This window comes from Lutra lutra, chromosome 10 (genome assembly GCF_902655055.1).
Source record: "Lutra lutra chromosome 10, mLutLut1.2, whole genome shotgun sequence".
Classification (NCBI taxonomy): Eukaryota; Metazoa; Chordata; class Mammalia; order Carnivora; family Mustelidae; genus Lutra; species Lutra lutra.
This window is the reverse complement of record NC_062287.1, coordinates 64128036-64145007: the sequence shown is the minus strand read 5'-3', so window position 1 is coordinate 64145007 and position 16972 is coordinate 64128036. Positions and strand designations below refer to the sequence as shown.

At 47.0% G+C, this 16972-nt stretch overlaps 1 protein-coding gene across 2 annotated transcripts in view; it reads left to right on the top strand.

Moving 5' to 3' along the window:
• TRIM66 (tripartite motif containing 66) overlaps positions 1 to 6225 on the top strand; it is a 57246-nt gene extending 51021 nt beyond the window's left edge. For both annotated transcript variants that reach the window (XM_047692207.1, XM_047692208.1), the window contains 6 exons: positions 214 to 503; positions 979 to 1105; positions 1430 to 1504; positions 1869 to 2021; positions 2433 to 2651; positions 3409 to 6225. In XM_047692207.1, the coding sequence (XP_047548163.1) occupies positions 214 to 503; positions 979 to 1105; positions 1430 to 1504; positions 1869 to 2021; positions 2433 to 2651; positions 3409 to 3468 (924 nt within the window). In that variant the 3' untranslated portion in view covers positions 3469 to 6225. The remainder of the gene's footprint in view (positions 1 to 213; positions 504 to 978; positions 1106 to 1429; positions 1505 to 1868; positions 2022 to 2432; positions 2652 to 3408) is intronic.
• Positions 6226 to 16972: the final 10747 nt, after the last annotated feature.

Genomic DNA, 16972 nt, shown 5'->3' with positions numbered 1-16972 from the left:
TTACCCTGGGAGCCTCTCTTTTCTCTCTGCTTCTGTCAGAATTCTGGCTCTGTCGCTGATACTGACCTGGTGCAGATTTACCCCTGGCTGTGAGGGGGCTGTCCCAGCATTCCTGGGGCTCAGCTGGCCTGGGGAACTGGTCAGTCCATCCTCTCCCTCCCTCCACAACTCGTTGGTGCTATGCTCTGACTGCTGACTCCCTTCTTCTCCAAGGTCAGCCAGAACAACATGCCTGATGCCATCCAGGCCCCAAGTCTTGGGGGAAGAAAGGTCACTGTCACTTCTCTGGCTGGGCAGCAGGCACCAGAGGGGGAGGGTGTATCTCCTGAGGAACAAAGACTCATTCCTCGGAACCCTGGAGCCAAGAAGGGGCCCCCAGTACCCATGGAGAACGAGGATTTCTGCGCCGTGTGCCTCAACGGGGGGGAGTTGCTGTGCTGTGACCGCTGCCCCAAAGTGTTCCACCTCTCCTGCCACCTGCCAGCCTTGCTTGGCTTCCCGGGGTAAGCCATGCAGGTCCTAGCAGGGTGCTTTTCTGAGAGGCCTCTCCCAGGCCCACACAGCTCCCTGGGCTGGGCTTCTTCCCCGTCTGGGCCCCTGTGAACTGCAGGTCTGTGAGTTAGAAGCCCTGCTGCTGTGTCTTGTGTGCACGGACAGGCAGACGTTTGAGATTGGGGTGGTTTCCTTTCTTCCTCTGTTCCCAGCTTCCTCCTACACACACAGATTTGTCCCCATACTCCTGTTGCAGCCCCTTGCTGAGTCCTTTGTTTTTCTGGATTCACTCCATCCCGAGTTACTGAATTTCTCTCAAGCTGGTGGTTAGGGAGCCATTCCTTACAGGGAGGACTAGGTACTGAGTCTCCCAAACTACTGCACACCTCCCCCCACACCTGCCCTGGGTATCTTGGAGCAGAGGGATAGGGGAGGTGGCTCTGGGCCATGTGCTGAGGCCTCACTGGGCCTCACCTGCCTCTGCAGGGGAGACTGGGTGTGTACTTTGTGCCGCAGCCTGACCCAGCCAGAGATGGAGTATGACTGTGAGAATGCCCGCTATTACCCACCTGGAATGCGGGCCACTCCTGGCCTGAGTGTCTATGACCAAAAGGTAGGGAGGAGTCTCTGGGAACAAGGTTCCCTGCCTGGGGCAGCCCCCCTGTGCCAGGGGCTGAGACTTTTCTGAGGGGTTGGGAGGCCTCTCTACCTACCTCTCTGTTGGGTGATGCCCGACAGCCTGGCCCATGGGGGTTTGCTGTGAATTCCTTCCTGCCAGCTGTTTTCCTCTGGTCTGGGAGGCTGGGCTCTGCCTTTTCATGGTAGCCCATGCCCTGTGGGACAGAATTGCCCTGCTGGAGTTACCAGGGTCACTGTCTTCAGTCTTCTTGAGGTGGGGCCGGGGAGAAGTAACATGCTGCCCTTCTGGTTTCTGCAGAAGTGTGAAAAGCTGGTGCTGTCCTTGTGCTGCAATAGCCTCAGCCTGCCCTTCCACGAGCCCGTTAGCCCGCTGGTAAGGAAGGCTGCCTGTTTCTGCCGGCTCCCGAGGTCCTGGGCCCGTGGTGGGTCCCAGGGGTATCCAGGGTGGGCTCAGAGCATGGCCACTTGGAAGTCGAGTTAATACGTGTCCAGACTAGCGGACCCAGCCGTGGCCACCACAGCCTCCCAACCCCTCGGCCACCACACCGGACTGGACAGTGAGCCAGTCCTCTTTTCCCCCATCTCTTTGTCTTCTTTCTCGCTTTTCTTCTTGCTGCCCTTCTCTTTGTTGTGTTCTTTCACTCCTGTCCTACCTCATTCTCCATCTTTTCCTTCTTCTTCTCTACCTCCACTTTTTCTCTCTTCCTGCTTGGCTTCCCCTTCTCTCCTCCCCCAAGGCCCGGCATTACTACCAGATTATCAAGAGGCCCATGGACCTGTCGATCATCCGGAGGAAGCTGCAAAAGAAGGACCCAGCTCACTATACCACCCCAGAGGAGGTGGTATCAGACGTCCGCCTCATGTTCTGGAACTGTGCGAAGTTCAATTATGTATGTCTTGCCTGTTTTCCCTCTCCCCTATTTCCCGGGGATCCTAAGACTCTTGGCTGGATGGGGATATCAGGTTTGGTCCTGAGTTGCTATGAAGACTTGGGAACAGACTTTTTGGGGCCTCCATAGTGAGTATTTATAAGCTCTCTCCCACTCTTGGGCCTCAGCATGGACTCAGGAGGAAGAAGGGGGAGTGCTAGTGGTTGGCCATCTGTGGGTAACTGTCAGGGCCACTTCTGCTTTGAGAGATGCCACTAAACTGATTGTCTTAAGTCTTTAGGAGAAAATGTCACCTTCTAGACCTCCAGGAAACTAGCCAGGCTTTGCACTTGCCGTAGAGCTCTTGAGGGACCACGAAGAGATGGGCTGGTGGGAATGGGCAGGAACATCACTGCTGTCCTTCCCCTTCAGCCTGACTCAGAAGTCGCAGAGGCCGGCCGCTGCCTGGAAGTGTTCTTTGAGGGCTGGTTGAAGGAGATCTACCCGGAGAAACAGTTTGCCCAGCCAAGACAGGAGGACTCAGACTCCGAGGAGGTGTCTAGCGAGAGTGGGTATTCCACTCCCCAGGGCTTCCCATGGCCCCCCTATGTGCAGGAGGGCATCCAGCCCAAGAGGCGGCGGCGGCACATGGTAAAGATTGCTGCCAGGTGGTGGGCGGGCGTGGGGGGTGGTGGGGCAGGCAGGGGGCACCCAAGCAGCATGTGCAGGGCAACCTAAAGCCAGACTTCTGGGGAGGCACAGGTGAGTGGTGACCATGAACTCTCACTCCCAGCCCCTTAGTCTAAGGGGAAGGCAGGGTGTGAGGCTCTTGAAGTTTAATTACTGCTGAGACTTGAAACTCATAGAGGTGACTGTACATGCCCAGGTCACCCAGCAAACTAGCAGCAGAATCAGGGTAAGAAGCCAGGGCTCCCAGCTCCTAGCTCGGGGCTGGTTATTCTGCACTGTGATCCCTAGGAGAGGAGAAACAGCTGTCTCTATCTGATCTCAGCTTGGGTTTGGGAGAAAGGAAGGTGTATTTCCAGTCCCTTGGTGTAGAGAAGGAGGGAGAGGTGTTGCTCGCAGCAAAGAGAGCTCCTCTGACCTTGTGTCTGGTCCCACATAGGCAGACTCGAGATATCACTTAATGCTGTTTCATTCCACTGAACTGTATTGCCTGCTTGCTGGGTGCCAGGGCACGACCAGCCACCCCCACCCCGTTGTGTACCATACTTGGCACACTGTAGTATTCAGTGGCTGCAGTGAGCCTCGCTGTTGCATTCCTGGGCTAGACTAGAACACCTGCACTCTGGGGAGTCCCAGTCTGGACACTGTGCCTTTCCACATTAACAGGTGCTACACTGGACCATATTAATGCTACACATATATATATTTTTTTTCCTTTCAGGAGAACGAAAAAGCAAAACGCATGTCCTTCCGCCTGGCCAGCAGCGTCTCCCAGGTGTGAGAGCTGGCAGCAGAGCAAGCAGCCTGGCAGCTGCCACCCCGTCCTGTCGACCACTGTCCCCACCTTTCAGCTCATTCTCTTCAGACCGTGGATGTGAGACGAGTCTTGTCGAGCCATGGACTGCTCTTCTTTGCCGTTTGCATCTTACAGCATTCATTTGGGAGCCATCGTGCATCCACTACAGAGAAGATTCCAGTAATAAACAGCAAAGAGGGAGGTGTTCCCAATTCCCAGACAAATCAGATGTGTAGGGTCCACTGGACAAGACCGCGTCGGTCAGGCTCGGGAGGACCTGACCTCCTTGGTGACCTCCCTCTGCTGAGGAAAGCAGACTTTTCTCACCTTTCAGTGTGCAGGGCTCTGGAGCAGTGTATATATCTGAAGTCCTCCTGGGCCCTGAGGGGTAGGGGAGAGAAGGGAGAGAGGTTCTGACGTATAGCAGGCCTGTGATCGCTGGCCCAGCACAGCCAAAGACTGTCACTGTTTGCCTTTGCTTGGCCTGCTGGGACAGGATGCTGCCCTGTGCAGGGTAATGGAGGCTTCTAGAGGCCAGAGGTCTCAATTGGTGCCTATTTGGGTTCTAACGGTTTTCAGGGTATTTGTTCCTCATGCCCCCTCTCCCGATGTTGACTTAGGTGGCCGCTGTGCTCTAGGTGGTATGGCCTTCTTGATGGGGCTGGGTAGCTGTGCAGGGACTGCTGATGACTTCAGGCTCAGATTTCACTGGCAGGCTTAAGGAGATGTCAACTGCAGAGCCTGTCCTCTGTGTCACTGACTTTGGGTTCATAGCTTTTCTTCGGTGTCAGAACCTGCTTTCCTGGGAGTGATTGTCAGTGGCCATCTCTTCAGTGTCTCCACTCAGGTCCGGACCCTGAGTTCTGCCTTGGAAACCTGAGAGGCAGGGGCTGGCCAAGGAGGCGGCCACCAGAACAGCTCACCCTGCTGGGCTTCTCCTCCTTCTTAGACATCCTAGCCCTCAGCTTCTCCACTTTCACAGAGCCAAAGATCAGGAGCGAGTGCTCTGACTCGCCTGCCCCTGGGCTCCCCACAGCCCAGAAAAAGCCAAGACACTAGTGGCCACCCTTTTCTGATGGAGGCTGGAGAAGGCCAGAGGGTGAGCCAGGAGCCCGATCTAACTGCTCCTGGGGGAATGTTGTGTCTAGGATGGAGAAGGGAAAAACTTGAGAGGTGAGGAGCCAGAGTCCTTCAGTGACCTTGAAGCAACTTCAGGATGTCACTTCTCCAAGAATGCAGAGGGAAGTGTTCTGGAAGCCGCAGGCACAGGAATTCCAGACTGCATCTCAGGCGGAGAGGGATCTTCATGGCCTGTGACGGGTGTTTGGCAGGAGGAGGCATAGGCAGCTGCGGCGAATCAGGCTATTTCCCCAGCGAGGACTTGGTGGAGAAGGAAGCTACTGCTGATGATGCTGGGGGAGATGAGAGCGGACGCGCCCATGGCCTGGCCTGCAGACGCAGCTGTCTCTGGTCTGGTCACGGTGTGACTAATTTCAAGGGAGTCTTAGGTCATGGCTTTATTTTTGCTAAGAGATGAAGTTCTTGTGTGTAGGGCCTTTGTCAATGGGAACATTCTGCTCAGAGAAAACATTTCTTCTCTCCTTGTCAGTTGGTGTTACTGCTCATTTCCTTCACCCCGCAGGCTGAGAGGCCATCTTGGCTTCAGAAACAATCGCGCCCTTGGCCTGCCATTCTTTCACCAGCCCTTGCCAGGCTCTCCTCCACAATTGGGCTTCCATAGTCCTGTTTCCTAGTCGGGAGTAACTAAGTCTTTAATGCTCCAGTAGCCAGGCAATCTTTAGGTCTAGCCCTCTGCTCTTTGGGGCACACATGACTCTGGCTTGGGTTTTAGCCACTTGCCTTTCAATATTTGAATCTTTTTTTCCCTGTTGAGTTGACTTGGCAAGGTTCCCTCTGTAATTACCTCACTAATTCATGCTCTTGGTCATCTTTCCTTTGTTGTGGCCCCCACCCCCACCTTCCCTGAGTGAGCATTGTGGTGTTGTGTGTCAGACAGTCAGGTAAGGCCTGCGACAGGCTCAAAATCTGATTGGGATCCTTCTACAGGACCAACTGGAGGCCACAAATAAGAAGAAATGCCTGGCTAACTGCTTGGCTTCCCTCCTATGACATATAGTGTGCTGGGCCAGAGATCTTAGTAATGTAGTAGAGAGTCACATATTCCTTTCCCATCGCAGAGACCCTGCCTGCTGAGAGGCCCACTTCAGCACCTGAGCAGACAGAGAGTGTCCTTCCCTGCAAGGGTGCGAGGCCCTGCCCCACCACACCACCCCTGCACTGGTTACCCCACCACACCCCTGCCTCTCCCCAGGCTTTTCCTGTGGACTTAGCACCAATGTTTTATGCCATGGTTTGGTTTTATTTTTGCATGCAGAAAACAGAACATGGGTTTTTAGAAATTAAAAGAAAAAGCTGCTAGCCGAGTGACTGACTTCGGTGGCTCTTAACTAACGTCTGAGCTGATCCTACTTTTTTTTTTTTTTTTTTTTTTTTTTGAGCTGATCCTACTTTTGACTTACTCCCATAATGGCCCCCTTTGAAGTCAGTCAGATCCTTTGGCCCTTGACTAAGTCATGAAATGGCAGTGAGTTCTGGGTCCTCCCATTATAGAATGCAAGTCTGAGAAGAGAAATGGGGCTCCTTGGATATACTGAGAAATAGGGCAGAGTGGCTTCAGTGGATGCAAAGGGGATTTTAGTGCAAAAATTGTTGCAGGATGAATTGCGGAGTACTCTTCCAGAACATGGGTAGTCCGGCCCTACCTGACTTCTAGCAGTTGCCAATTACACCCCCTCTAAAGGTCCCCCTCCCACAGTGTCAGCTGCCTGACCCTCTGTAGACTCTGCTCTAAGACTTGATAGGTTCTGGCTCCCTCTGGCAACAGGTCTTTGCCTTGCTTCTGAGACCTAGACCTCTCCTCATTTGTTCCCAGGCTCTGCTCTGCTCTCTCTCCTACTCCCTGATGTCATATCACCTGTAGTCTTCTCTTCTGAACTCCCGAACTGAGACTTTGCTCCTTTGGGATCGCCATCCCCCATGCTTCCTCTTCTCCCATGCCCTCCTTGCTGTTTATTGAAATTGCCTGCTCCTTTAGCCCAGTTCCCTGACCTCCTCTCTCTTTGTCTCAGCCTTCTCCCGGGCTGCTTCCTCTCCCTAGCCTGAGCCTGTGGTCCATCACGTATGGACATTTTTATCAGGATCCTGAGCTTTCCTATCCCCTCTAACTCAAAACTTCCCTTGAAACTGTCAACCGTTCTCCATTTTTGGCATCAGCTTATTTTCTGCTCCCCTCTCCTGGGTTGCTAAGCATGACAGCTTCATAGTTGACACCCTCAGTTGGGCTGTCAGCATTGATGGGTGTATCTTTGACTTGTAATTACACTGCTCTCTGTCTATGTCTCTCATCTTTGCTCTCAGCAAATGACTGACCCCACCAAGAAACAGAGTCCCTAAAGTGAGAAACTCCTTGCCCATTTGCTCCTCTCTCCCTCCCATCTGTGTCCACGTCCCTCCTCAGATTGTTCCCTTCTGCTCCTGTTCAGTGCTCTGTTTCTTGAATCCTGCTCTGTGGCCTCCAAGACTTCGCTCTGTCCCTTATCCCACCACTCCCACTTCCTGGAACCTCAACCTCCCTCTCCAATGGCAGCTCCACAAAGCCTACAAACAAGCAGAGGTCGCCCCCAGACTAAAACAAAGCTTCTTAGAATTGGTTGCTCCTTACCCATTGTCCTTATTGACTAAGTTTCTTTGAAAAAGGATTTTTTTTCCCCATTAATTCTTCTCACTCTTCAACCCTCCACAGCTTTTCATAAGAGTCACCAGTGACCACCCAGTTGCCAAATCGAAAGAATACCTTTCAGTTCTCAACCTTCTTGACGTCTCCATAGCATTTCACACCATCTACCACTCGCTCTTTTGAGACAGCCCCATCACATGGCTTTTCTGACACCGCAGGTGTCTGGGTTATTCTCTTCCCTCTCGGCCACACAGGCTGAGACTTTAACGTCTTGACAAGCGAACACATCCGTAGCTCCTTGCAGTCTCCCCTCTTCAGGAATGGGGCAGTCAGGAGTAAGCATGGCTGCTCCTGCTCCCTTCCCTCTGTGTCTGCCTGTTTTCCCTGAGTCTCTTTCTTCCCCTGGGCTCAGTTCTCCCCATGCCAGTCATGTTTATGAGCTCTCCTGGGAAGAGAGCTTCTGCAGTCCTTTCTCTCTGTCCTTCCCAGTGCAGCATAGAGACAGATTTTAGCTATGTTTGCCAAGGGGTCTCATCCAACTCAGCCCAAGAATGTGGATTGAGTCTTACCAAAAAGCAGTTTGGGTAAATGGGATTCCCAGGCTGGTGGGCAGCTCATCGCCATGATCCCCATACCAGTTAGAGCTGGCCACAGTTGGTGAGGTGCTAGGGATCATGGTAAAACATGTTTCCATTGCGTGGGTCGTTGTGCTTCTAGTCGGGAGGAGGATCCCTGCAGGGGTGGCTGTCTGCCACTGATAACATTCTGGTGGGGGGAAGACTGAGAAGTGCTGGGAGTCATCACTTGCTTGGGGCCCAGTTGAGGTCAGATGGGCCTCTTTTGGCCAGGTCTCTCCCATCTGTACTGATATCACCCCGTTTGCTCCAGCTATTCCTGGAGTTGGAGGCAGATGTCAGGTGTTATCAGGTGGGGTGAGATAGTAGAAAGTTATCTGATTTGAGATGCTGAACACCTAAATTTTGGATCTGCCAGTTATGAGCTATGTGACGTTGGGTAGTTTCCCCATCTGTGAAGTTGGTTGGGGGAGGGGGTTGAAAATAGTGATCTCTCCGAGGCTATGCTACTGGAATGATGGTGCTGGTGATTCGAACTCTAAAGCTCAGGCACCACAGGGAGCAAGGGAATATTGGGGATAGGACATAGCTGGGGAGTCTTGGCCAAGGCAGGACAAAGGGACTCACAGGCTAGACTGAGCACTTTGAGGAAAGGAGCTTTGAGCTGCTTCTTGAGCCAATATGCCCATTCCTCAAGCTGCACCTCTTTCTTGGATATCTAGGATGAGTTCCTCTTGGGCCTTTTTCAGAAGTGACCATTGGATCCAAAGTGGTTGGGGGCAGGAAGGAGGAATATTGTGAAGAGAAATGTCACTGATCTTAAAAGGGCCTACACATTCAAGAACAAATTAAAAATAGCATTTTTCTTTACCAATAATTGTGTCCTGGAGTGTTTCTTCAGTAATGATGGCCGAACCTACTTCGTGGTCTTCTTGCCCCTGGACTCCCAACATCATGAAGAACACAAGGTGAGGAAGAACAGACTGGGAAGTTTTCCATCTAGGGAAGAACTGAACTCTTGGCTTCTTGCTGCATGAACACAGCCCATTCCTCAAAATTCAGTCAATGAGTCTGAGGCAGAGTTAAGAGAAAGCAGTCTTATGAGCGTCCACCACTTCTAGACACTGAATACCTCAAAAATGTCCTTTATATAGGGCCATTCCCCAGTCACCTAGCCTTAGCTCTCCTCTCTGCCCACTCTACACCTGTGGTTTCTAGCCATCTGGGGGAGAATGACATTGTTTTGAATATTCATCATTCATTTCGACTGCATAGAATCTGAACCCCTTTCCTATTTGGGCGGAATTCCCCACTTCAGGAGTCTTGGGAGGCAGAGCTCACTCTTCACTACAGTAGCTAAATATATTCATATCTTGATTTATCAGCATGCCCCGTAGCTAGGATACAGGTCTAATGGTAGTCATTTAAAAAAAAAAGCAGGGACCACAGAGACTTCTCTGGTGATGGTATTGGTTGCAGTGAGGCAAGGTTTCCATGGCAGCAAGAGCAGCAGAATGAGCTAAAGCCCCTGGTGCTTGATGGCAGTGCTGGTTTTCTACAGCTAGACCCATTAGCTCCTAATCCTCTCGCCTTTCCAACAATTCTGTGAACACTCTCAACAAATATTTTATAGAATCATTTTCTGCTTAACTGAACCAGAATTGGTTTCTTTTTGTTGGAACTAAGCACCCTACTGATGCAGAAATCTTAGAGAATCTCATCAAGTCAGGGACCCACTTTCTGAGCTCCAGACACCTCCACTTCGGTGTCTTGATGTCACCTGACGCATTAGTCAGTCCCCGGCACCCTTAATGTAGTCTTACTATATAGTCTCTATCTCTGAAACCAGGGACATGGGAAAAAAAACCAGTGGAATGTGGTGTCAGAGAAGATTGTGTTTCAAGGAAGGATGATCATAATTTTTTAAAAAGATTTTATTTGGGAGAGAACACGAGTGGGTGGGAGGGGCAGAGAGAGACCTACTGAGTGGGGAGCCAGCCAGACATGGGCTCAATCCCAGGACCCTGGGATCATGACCTGAGTGAAAGGCAGATGCTTAACCGACTGAGCCACCCAAGGGCCCCAGATGATTATCATTTTTTTAATGCTTAAGATGAGATCTGGAAGTCTTCCTCACCCCCACCCCTTCCAGAGAGACTTACAGCAACCTCCAGGAAGCTTAGGAATACACTTTCAGTCCTGTGGGCAAATAAATCTCTGTCTTTGGTATAAGAGTATAGGCTCAACTGCTGTAATGACAAAAAAGGCCCCCAAACAAAGGGACTTTAAAAAATTGAAATATGTTTCTTTTCCAGGTAATAGTCCCAGAGGTAAGCAAACAGGTTAAGGTAGGTAACTATGGCTTTGCTCTGTGAAATTGTTGAAGAACCTAGGTTGTTTTTGTTTTTTTTTTTAATTGTTATTTGAGAGAGAGAGAACAAGCAGGGGTGGGGGGCTGGCAGAAGGAGAAGCAGACTTCCTGCTGAGCAGGGAGCCCAATGCAGGATTCCATCGCAGGACCTGAGATCATGACCTGAGCCGAAGGCAGACACTTAACTGATTGAGCCACCCAGGCACCCAGAACACGGGTCCTTTATAAGGTCTGGTTACACCATTCTCTAGGATGGCACTTTCATCTGTATGGTTGAAGTGGTTGACCAGTGGCTTGTCTGTGTTCCTGTCTGGGGAAGGGTAAAGAAAGAGGAAGTGGAGGGAGGACAAGCAATTTCATCCAAAACTGGTGTCTTGGAAGTTGTACACATCACTGCTTCTGACATGCAAATTCATGAAGCATTCCATATTTTATTTTATTTTTTTAAAAAATATTTTATTTATTTATTTGACAGACAGAGATCACAAGTAGGCAGAGAGAGAGGAAGGAAAGCTCTCTGCTGAGCAGACAGCCTGATGTGGGGCTTGTTCCCAGGACCCTGGGATCATGACCTGAGCCGAAGGCAGAGGCTTTAACCCACTGAGCCACCCAGGAGCCCTGCATTCCATATTTTAAAGTATGAGCTTTGGATCAAGATTATCATTCTATTTCGTCCATGCATGTACATGTTCCTGTAATTCTAATGGGATTGTATTACAATAGAGTTGCATGGATAAAACCTGGTTTAGAAAAGAAAAAATAAACAAAAACCTGTGTCTTGGAAAGTGTTATATACATCACTACTTCTCAAAATCACTTGGTTAGATCTTATTCATAAGGCAACATCCAGCTATAGAGGAGGCTTGGAAACATGAACACCATAACCTCAGCCATGTCCTAGCCAAAGAACTAAGGCCTGGTGCTGGTAGAAACAGTTGTCCTTCACTAGGGTTTCTAGAGAAGGTTTCTGTCCATTTGTTTCAGTGAGTTGCAGGTGTGGCCCACTGACAGTGTGTCACTTTATGGCAAAGGCTGTGCCAGGGCAGAGGCTCTGTGACTTTTTAAGCTTATTAATTGGCTTAATGAAGCATTTATCCTCTCCACATGAAAATGTAACCCCCCTATATGAAATCTCTGGGTAACCAAATATTTGATGAGGGGAAGTGTCTCTTTCAGAAGTATTCCAGCTAAGAATTGAAGGGTTGATAGATTGGAATATCACCATTTGCCAGCCCCTAATGAATGAATGAATCTGGGTAATGACCATGCATGGCTACCCACTATGCATGTGTACCCATATCATAGAAAGACGTCCAGACATGACATGTCTCCTGATTGAAGAACACAACATCACCTATGAGTGCTTCCAAACAAATATGTTTTGACCCTAATCAGGCCTCTGGGTCTAACTACCAATTAACAGATGTAGCTGCCAAATGACAGGAAATTCAAAGAATAAAGGAATGTCTTGAATGACATCACAAGGATACAATCAGCAAAATCCAGTCTGTGGAACCTATAAGACAGATGACCTGGTACCTTCAACAAATATATTGCACAGGGGATAAAAGTGGGATGGGCAGAAAACCTATAGATTTAGAGACTTAAAAGGCATATAAACCAATTGCAAAGTATGGAACTTACTTACATCCTGCTTTAAACAAACTAAAAACATCATCAGATAATTGGGAAAAGCTGAATGGTTTTTTTTTTTAAGATTTTATTTATTTATTAGAGAGAGAGAGGGAGAGTGAGCACAGGCAGACAGAGTGGCAGGCAGAGGCAGAGGGCGAAGCAGGCTCCCTGCTGAGCAAGGAGCCTGATGTGGGACTCGATCCCAGGACTCTGGGATCATGACCTGAGCTGAAGGCAGCCGCTTAACCAACTGAGCCACCCAGGCATCCTGGGAAAAGCTGAATGTTAACAGGATATTTGGTGATATTAAAAACTTATTTTTATCTGGGTGTGGTATAAAAACAATGAATACTGTTACGCTGAAAAGAAATAAAAAATTAAAAAAAAAAGAAAAAAAACCTTATTTTTATGTTATCTGAATGTGTTATTGAAAATGTTTATTTTTTTAAGGCATGATAAAGATTTGTTAGAGTATTAGAAACAATGAAAAGCCTGTAGAAGATGGTTAAATAATTAATAGAATATAATTTTAAATGATACTTAAGGACCCTATAGGGCATAATTTAAATGAGACAAATATTCTCAAAGTCTTTCTTTGGATTAAGAACCCAACAGAGTAATGGGATGCATAAAGGGAGAAGAAAATTCCAAAGTTGTTCTGACTTGAGAAACCTCTCAAGTATTTCTGGAAGCAGAGACCTCAGTTTAAAAAATTATCAAAAGAGGAATAAATTATTAATATAAGCAAACGGATTTATAGATTAGATTACCTTTTATAGAATATCATAACACTTTCTGAGACACAAGCCTCTTAAAGACACATTAGTATGAGTAACATTTCCAAGGCTCACTGAACAATCCAGCTCTGTTTTCTGTTATTAGAAACTTTCATGCAGTCTCCCCACTGGAGAAGAGGGTAACATTGTCTAGTCTTTAGCGTTAGACTGGGCTGATTTTCACCATCAGTTAGAATGGCCTAAGTTTTCGAGACTGAGCACTAAAATTCTATCATTTCACTTTGAGACGAAATGTCCTGTCTAGAAGTTTTAAGTGTATAATATAGAAAAGAACAGCTGCATAAAATACCAGGTACTTAGATCAAATACTAGATACTAGATCAAAAAAACAAACAAAACCAGTTGTAAAGGATATTATTGGGACAAGTGGAAAAATTTTAATATGGGACCATAGCTTGTATTAATATGAAATTTCCTGAGTGTGCTAATTTGAACTGTGGTTACAGGGGTGAATGACCGTGTTCTCTTGTAATATATGCTCAAGTATTTAGGGGTGAAGGATCATGTTGCCTGTAACCCTTGAGGGTTCAGAAAAACTCTGTGTTGTATTATTAGAGTAAAGGAAATGTGACAAAAAGTTACCAATTGGTAAGCCTAGATGAAGGTATATGGGTGTTCATTACAGTGTTCTTGGGAAGCAAAGGGCAAATTTAATAAATGAAATATGAAGCATGCATCTAGAACAGCAACATGGAAAATACTTATGAGATGATGCCAATTTAAAAAAAAAGCAGAACACAGAATTATATGTAAAATAAAAGAAAAAAGGTAAATATATTAGAATGTTGCCAGTTGCTTGTCTTTTCTCCAAACTTTGCACTAAAAAGTTATTTTATATATATATGCATATATGTTTATGTATATATATATACATATATACATATGTGTATATGTATATATGTATATACATATGTATATATGTATATGTATATATATGTTTTTATATATGTACATACATATATATGCACACTATATATACTATATATACTATACATATATATGAACTTTTATCATGAGAAGTATCTAATAACATCTTGTGTGTCTTAGCTCCAAGCCCCTTCCTCAGACGGCTTTCCCTAACCACCCAGTCTGAGGTGGACCCCCCAGCACTTTCACAATCTTGTTTTATTGTCATCCTAGCACTTACTACTGTATTATTTATCCTTTTATGCAATGTGTTTTCTTGTTATTGTCTGGATCACCCCTCGTATGACATAAGCTTCCCAAGAGCAGGACCCTCGCCCAGACCCTCCAACAGTGCCTATAGTTGCTCAGTGGCTACCTGTTGAACAAGTAACACAGATCTTTGTCATCCAACCTCCCATTTTACCAGGCACTCAGAAGACTTGAGAAGGGGAAGAACTTGTCCAAGGTCCCTCATGAGTTCGTGCCGATGTCAAAACTAGAATTCAGGCTTTGTGATTCAGCTCTCTATAAGCTCTTCTTTTCAAAATGTAGGTGGCAGGTGGCAGGAGTGAGGGAGGATGCGCCGTGCGTTCCCATCAGTGCAGTGTGGCGGCAGCCCCCTAGGTGGCGCCAGCGGCGTTCATGTAGCTCTAGGGAAAGGAAGAAGTGGGTAAAGGCAACTCCAGAGGGACACCTTGATGAGAAGCAGGATATTTGACAGTCTTGTCTTTCTAGCGACTGCTCATTAGTTGTGAGAGAGGAAAAAATATACAGTAAATAGGCAGTGGAGAAATCCCCACCTTGACTATGTGATCAAAAAAACATCACAGACGAGGAACAGATGGACCTGTTTGGAGTCCAGAAGTGATACACTGATAAGGACACAACATCACTGATACAGTATTGAAGCCCAGAATGCACAACCTGAATCTAATGAGAAAAACATCAGACAAGCTACAAATGAGAAATGTTATATTAGGGCCAGGGGATAGGGGACTGGATTTTTTTTAAATGGCACCACTGACAACAAAGAAAAATTGTGAAAATGTCCCAGATTAAAAGAGGCTAAAGAACTGACAACAAAATGCAATCCCTGAGACTAGACTGGGTCTTGTAGTAGAAGGGGGAGATCCTATGAAAGACATCATGGGGTCAACTGACAAAATTGAAATACGAACAATAGACTACATCAGTGTATCGATATTAAATACATTATAGCTGATAACTGTTCTGTCGTTACATAATGTTATATAAGGGAATATCCTTATCTTTAGGGAATATGCACTGGAGTATTTAGGACTAAAAGGCCATAGTGTATGAGACTTGCCCTCAAGTGGTGCAGGAAATGTGTGTATATATATACATTATATACACACACATACATATATATATACACACACACACAGATTTATATAAAATATATATTTATATGTATATTTAAATATAGAAAGTATGCATTATATATTGGGAGTATATAATTTATATATTGAAATTAGACAAAATATGTATTTGTACATATAGATACAAACAAAGCAAATGGGGGTAAAATGTCAATCTGGGTAAAGATTTTTTTTTTAAAAGATTTTATTTATTTATATGACAGAGATCACAAGTAGGCAGAGAGGCAGGTAGAGAGAGGGTGGGAAGCAGGTTCCCTGCCAAGTGGAGAGCCAGATGCGGGGCTCGATCCCAGTACCCTGGGATCATGATCTGAGCTGAAGGCAGAGGCTTTAACCCACTAAGCCACCCAGGCGTCCCTAAAGATTCTTTTTTTAAAAATTATTTTTACATTTTAACTATTCTTTTTAACTATTGGATATACTTTTTACTATTTTTATCATTACCACTTTTCTGTTACTTTGAAATTATCTCCAGATAAGCATGTAAGAAGCAAAACCAAAGTAAAGCATGGTGGTTGCTGGTACGTCCTCTGCCTGCCCTTGTTTCTGTTGTTCGATTCAGAGCTAGGGTCCTGCCTCACTCGTGCATGTCTTCTGCTGTCCCTTGCCTCAGTCGTTCTCTCCTGAAAAGGACTGAGTTTGGCTTCCAGTCTCTGAGGCTGAGGCCAAAGCTGGAAGGGATGGAATTCCCTTGTCCATGGCTGGGAAATGCTGGTGAGGCCTCTGTAAGGAGATGTGGAGAAGCAGTGGAAGGATCTGAGTCCTGTTTTCACCCCCACTCTGGACTCTGGGGCCTGAGGATATCTGTGGGGTCAGCTCGTTGTAAGCCATTGGGCTCAGGCTGTGTTTCCCCAGCCATTCTGAAGAGGCCTTTGGTACCTGGGGGGGGCTCAACCAGGCTGGGTGTGGAAAGAGCCTTGGCAGTATTGGGATGGGAGGGCCTCACTATCCTTTCCTTCTGCTTATAGTTTCTTAGAAGTGACACAATCCATTTTCTCTCCTGAGTCTGGCATGCTGGGCACTGCTGACTCTTCAGGAGTCCTTCCAATCTTCCAATGATCTCCTTTGCATTAAATCAGCAAAATGGGATGTCTGGTAATAGGGAGGTAGGACATTGGCCCTAAGTCTTACCCGACACTTCTTCCTGGGATGACTTCTGGTGGTGTTTTCCTGGGCTCCATATATTTCAAATGTGTGTAAGAGGGACTTCATCCCTCCATCCCCATGCTGGGACGTGACTGGGCCTGCCTCTCACCCAGACCTCGTAGGAGAGAGAGGTCGATCTCTGCATTTTCATCACCCTAATAAGAACCTCATACCTATTAGCAGTCTCTTCCCATTCCCCATCTCTTCACAGTCCCTGGCAACCATGTAATCTACTTTCCCTAGACATAGATTTGCCTATTATGGACATTTCACATAAGTGGAATCATACAATACATGAACCTTTGCATCTGCTTTCTTCTACTGAGCATAATATTTTGAAGATGCATCCATGTTGTTCCACGTATCAGTACTTCATTCCATTCTAAAGCCAAATAAAATTCCATTGTATGGATATGCCAGTGTATATGACATGATGTACAGGTCCAAATTCACTCCTTTCCATGTAGATATCCAGTTTGCTCAGCATCATTTGTTGAAAAGACTATCTCCCCCCTCCCCCCCGCCATTGAATTATCTTGGCACTCTTGTCAGTTGGCCAATGACGCATGGGTTTATTTCTGGACTCTCAATTCTATCCATTGTTCTATTTGTTTATCCTTGTGCTGGTCTGGCAGTCTTTTTTTTTTTTTTTAAGATTTTATTTATTTATTTGAGACACAGAGAGAGAGAGCACAAGCTGGGAGGAGGATCAGCGGGAGAGGCAGAGGCTGACTCCCTGCTGAGCAGGGAGGTGATTTTGAGGCTCCATTCCAGGATGTTGAGATCATGACCTGAGCCTAAGGCAGACGTCCATCTGACTAAGCCACCCAGATGTCCCTAGTCTGGCAGTCTTAATTATTGTAACTTTACGGTAAGTTTGAAATCAGAAATTGTGCCCCCTA